The sequence below is a fragment of the Seriola lalandi genome, unplaced genomic scaffold, assembly GCF_002814215.2.
Source record: "Seriola lalandi dorsalis isolate HSWRI2012SDOR001 ecotype SW California unplaced genomic scaffold, Sedor1 jcf7180002051925, whole genome shotgun sequence".
Classification (NCBI taxonomy): Eukaryota; Metazoa; Chordata; class Actinopteri; order Carangiformes; family Carangidae; genus Seriola; species Seriola lalandi.
Genome location: NW_019522478.1, coordinates 8966 through 13273, shown reverse-complemented (window position 1 = coordinate 13273; position 4308 = coordinate 8966). Strand labels below are relative to the sequence as shown.

The 4308-nt window shown below is 45.0% G+C and overlaps 1 protein-coding gene across 1 annotated transcript in view; it reads left to right on the top strand.

Annotated features, from left to right (window-relative positions):
- The window catches only part of rbm34 (RNA binding motif protein 34), a 4912-nt gene extending 2443 nt beyond the window's left edge, over positions 1-2469 (top strand). The window contains 7 exon segments of the mRNA XM_023399442.2: positions 211-254; positions 845-928; positions 1016-1079; positions 1170-1212; positions 1296-1414; positions 1885-2050; positions 2053-2469. Coding sequence (XP_023255210.2) covers positions 211-254; positions 845-928; positions 1016-1079; positions 1170-1212; positions 1296-1414; positions 1885-2050; positions 2053-2258 — 726 coding nt within the window. The 3' untranslated portion in view covers positions 2259-2469.
- The last annotated feature ends 1839 nt before the right edge of the window (positions 2470-4308 follow it).

The following is a 4308-nucleotide window of genomic DNA, read 5'->3' as shown; positions in this document are numbered from 1 at the left end:
TTTTAAATGTGGCTGCGACCTGAACGTCCTCCTCTGGGACTGGGAGTGAATCTTTCTCAGTTATCACATGATTCTCTCTTTTCTTGATGAACTCTTTCACATCGTGTAGAAAAACTGTCTTCAGCGTTTTCTCAGTGCGTTCAGAGGTTTGCAGCAGCGACATCTAGAGGCCGACAGAGACACTGACGCTCGTCTGTTTGTCCCCTGCAGGTCAGAGAGGATCCGTCCATGTCCCGCAAGGTCGCAGCCATCAAGTACGTTTGTGTCTGTTTCTTCTTCTGCATCTCATCACGTCACATTATTAAAGAGGCAGAGAGAAGATTCATTCGCAGCTTCTGATATTCATAATCAAAACATAAACACACAACTACAGAAATAATTTGTCTGTTTTTAAAGATGCAGAAGAAAAGTGACTTTTAAAGATCAGAAATCTGATGACGATAAAAACACGGCTGAAACGATTCATTGATTCATTGATTGAACTAATGACAGAAAATTAAATTTCCAACAGTTTGACAGTCGATTAATTTCAGTCACAGTCAGAAATGCAAAAAATTCTCTTGTGCAAAACTTGAAACTTTCTATTTTTCACACTTTGAACTTAAATTAGTTTTAAACAAAAAAAAAAACTTTTGAAAATGTTTCTGGAACTCATTTCAAAAATTATTTTACACTAAAATAAACAAATACATTTAGAAATTGTAAGTTTGTTAGTGCACAGTTTATCCTCTGGTAGTTTTTGAATAATCCCTCACAGGCTTCCCACCAACAAACACAAAACTACCAAACAGCATCTTCTTTCTCTTTTGTATGAAATATATTTTTTGTTCATTTTACTTCACAGACGTCAAATTCATCCCAAGAAGCAAAGCGTGAACGCTTACGTGGTGTTTAAAGACGAGGAGGGGGTCGCCAAGGCGTTAGAAAGGTCAGACACAGTAAACCTGCAGCTTGTAATACTGATGTTCGCTAACAGCTAACGGCTAACGGCCTGTGGAACTGTTCACTCTGACAGGAACGGCCTGGAGATCGAGAAAGACTTTCACATCCGAGTGGACCGAGTGACTGACAGCTCGGCAGTAAGTGTCCGGCCGTCAGCTTTAACCCGTTGCAGTTAAAATCAGCTGCTGTGTGTTTGATGATGAACTCTGGATGTTCTTCTGTTGCAGCACGATCACAAACGTTCTGTTTTCGTGGGGAATCTTTCGTTCGGTGAGTTTTTCTCTCCGGTCTCAGTTAATGACGGCAGATCGACTTCAGCAGCAGCCGCTGAACTCTGTGTTTTCTCTGTTTAGAGATTAACGAACTGGCGTTTCGACGGCATTTCGAGGAGTGCGGCCCGGTGGAGGCGGTGAGACTGGTCCGAGACCAGAACTCTGGACTGGGGAAAGGATTCGGCTACGTCCTGTTTGAGGTACGTGACCGTCGTCCTGTGTTGGACCTGGTTCTCACTGGGTTTGAAATGAAACATGACAATAAGCTTTTTGTGTCACTGAACGATGAAGGAACCGTCTCCCAGGAAACAGGAAGTAAATGGACAAAATATTTTCCTTTTCTCCTGTGTTTTATTTTGAAGTTATCCAATAAAAATAAAGCAGATTTCAGGTAAAAACACTCAGGTGGGCGGGGCTTGGTGACTGCTTTGTTGTGACATAAGTTGCCTGACACCTGGTTTTAAAGCTCAGTTTCTGAATGGTTTTATGACCGAACATCTTTTATATTTTACTGTGGAAATGAGACCGATTCACTTTATAAGAAATAATTATAAAAACCTGTTTTGTGTAAAATATAACTTGATTTTCTACAGTTTCAAAAACACATTAAGTGATGGATGTTTATCTAGGTGAATTTTATTTTGACGTGCCACCTGTTTGTCTGCCGCAGAGCGCCGACTCGGTCCAGCTGGCGTTGGAACTGGACGGCTCGAAGCTGGAGGGCAGATCTATCCGGGTGAAGAGGTCGGTGAAGAAAGAGAAGCAGAAGAATAAAACGAACAACACGGGACCCGCAGCGAGGACCGGCAGAGGCCCCACCAAGGGCCCCACAAAGGGTCCTGTGAAGGGAAGGGTCCTGTGAAGGGCCCTGTGAAGGGCTCAGGGAGGGGAGGCTTCAAGTCTCAGAGGAAATTCACTGGAAAACAGCAGAGGTCGACCAAAAGCTCCGGCTCCTTCAAAGGAGAGATGGTGGATCCAAACAAAAAGACTAAAAAGAAAGGACTGAAGAAGAAAGTGAAGCCAAACAAGACTCTTCATATCTGACGCCTGCAGGGATCTGAGGTCCCTGGAAAGTCGGACCAGGATCCAGATTTAAAAGTCAGCTGCCGTTCCATCCAGCTACTTCCTGTCTGTCAAACCGTCTTGTTCTCTGCCACGAAATAAAACCGACAAACCACATGATTCATACATCTGTAAAAAACATCATTTATACTTTGTTTTACCTTCTGTTCAGATTAAACTGGTGTTCACGTTGTTTTGTTGAACTATAATTCCTTTGTGCTTCTTTTCTCGTAAATGTTGTAACAGATTTTGGTAGTTGAACGTTTCACAGCTGGATGTGACGGATCAGGACTGTTGAGACTCCAGCTGTGATGGCGCTGTAAAACAGAGCCTGAGGTCCAGTTCCTCTGCTTCACGTTTCATTGTGTCGGACAGTTTCAAATAAACTTTGACATTTGAAACTCGTCTCCACGGCAGCAGCTGAAACAGGTTCAGCTTGTGTTTTTACTGATTCAGTTCCAGGTCAGCAACATTTGTTACTGAGGCCGTCGTTCAGTGTTTTTAAAGCCAGACACCTGAATAACCACCGACTCGTGAGGGACATCACGAAAGCTTCAGCAAACCTCGGTGTTCGGACTCGGTGTGATTGACGATTAGAGCCACAAATGGTTTGTTGCCGTCTGTTTTGATCAGTGACCTGTGTCAAAAGGAAGCTAGACTCACCTCCTCGTGGTCGTATCCCTCCGCCACTCAGACTAGTTCCAGGTCACTTCCTGTTCATCCAGAGTCGAAAAATATGAACCATTGGTGAGAAATTTTGTCATAATTGCCTTGAAGTCTTGAGTAATGGCTAATCACAGTGACCTTGACCTTTGACCTCTAGCCACCAAAATCTAATCGGTTCATCTTTGAGTCCAAATAAACGTTTGTGCCAAATTTAAGTAAGTTGTATAAAGACATTACGGCGATATCACCTTCACGAGAGTGAGACGGACGGACGACCTGAAAACAAAATGTCTCCTGCTCCGACCATCGCCGGCGTGGAGGAATCAAAAGACAGAAATTATCTCACGGAGGATGAAGGAAAGACCTAGAAACAAAGCTTTAGAAAACTCTTTAGGATCTGTTCACTTCCTGGAGGAAAAGAGCCGCGAGTGGTTCGTCCAACCAGGTACAAGATCCCACCTGTCCGTCCAGGTGTAGATTCGCCCTGATACAAAACTCAGACACACGTTTGATAGTTTGTTCATTTTTTATTATTATTATTATTATTATTAATTCTTTCCTGAAGAGGTTCATCCTCTTCAACATGAACAAAACATTTCATCACTTTTTAAAAAGCGTTTCCGAGTCTAGACCGAAAAGAAAGACGACTGATAACAAACAATAAATATTTAGTGAAGCGTCGAGCAGAGAGAAGATGGTCGTTCACCGTTCTACACGACACCAGGACGACCACGAAGACGGCTCGAACACACGGTGTAAACCTGGGATATGCTGCTGTCAGGGCGCGAGTCTACCGCCCTGCAGGAAGGAGCCGAGTAACGTTTTCCACGGGAACCCAGTCCAGGTAGTTAGTACTGTACATAGCTAATGTTGGCGGCAGGGGGAGGGGCTTGTTTGTGTTTGAGTGGGCTGTATGATGGCGATGTTCTAATACCCCAAAACGGGTAATTTAAGTAAAAAAAACAAACACTACTGTCATGGAGAAACCAGGAATAAAAAAACTAATTCCCTTTAGGACGCCTTGGTGGGAGGTGATGGACGTCGGCCGGAGCGATGGAGGCCGAGGCGATGGCAGGAGGAGGTCCACTGAGGAGGAGGAGGAGGAGGAGGAAGGGTGGTGGGCGGGGCTTGTTTCGTCTCAGTCCTCCCCTTATTCTATATCGTCCTCGCTCAGACTCTGTGCGCTCACGATACGCTGCAAGAAAACAAACAGAGCTGAAGGAGATTCTGGACAGTCGGGCTCCTGGGGTCAAGCTACCTGGCTGATCCTGGACCAGCTGGGGAGGTGTCGGGGCTACCTGGCTGATCCTGGACCAGCTGGGGAGGTGTCGGGGCTACCTGGCTGATCCTGGACCAGCTGGGGAGG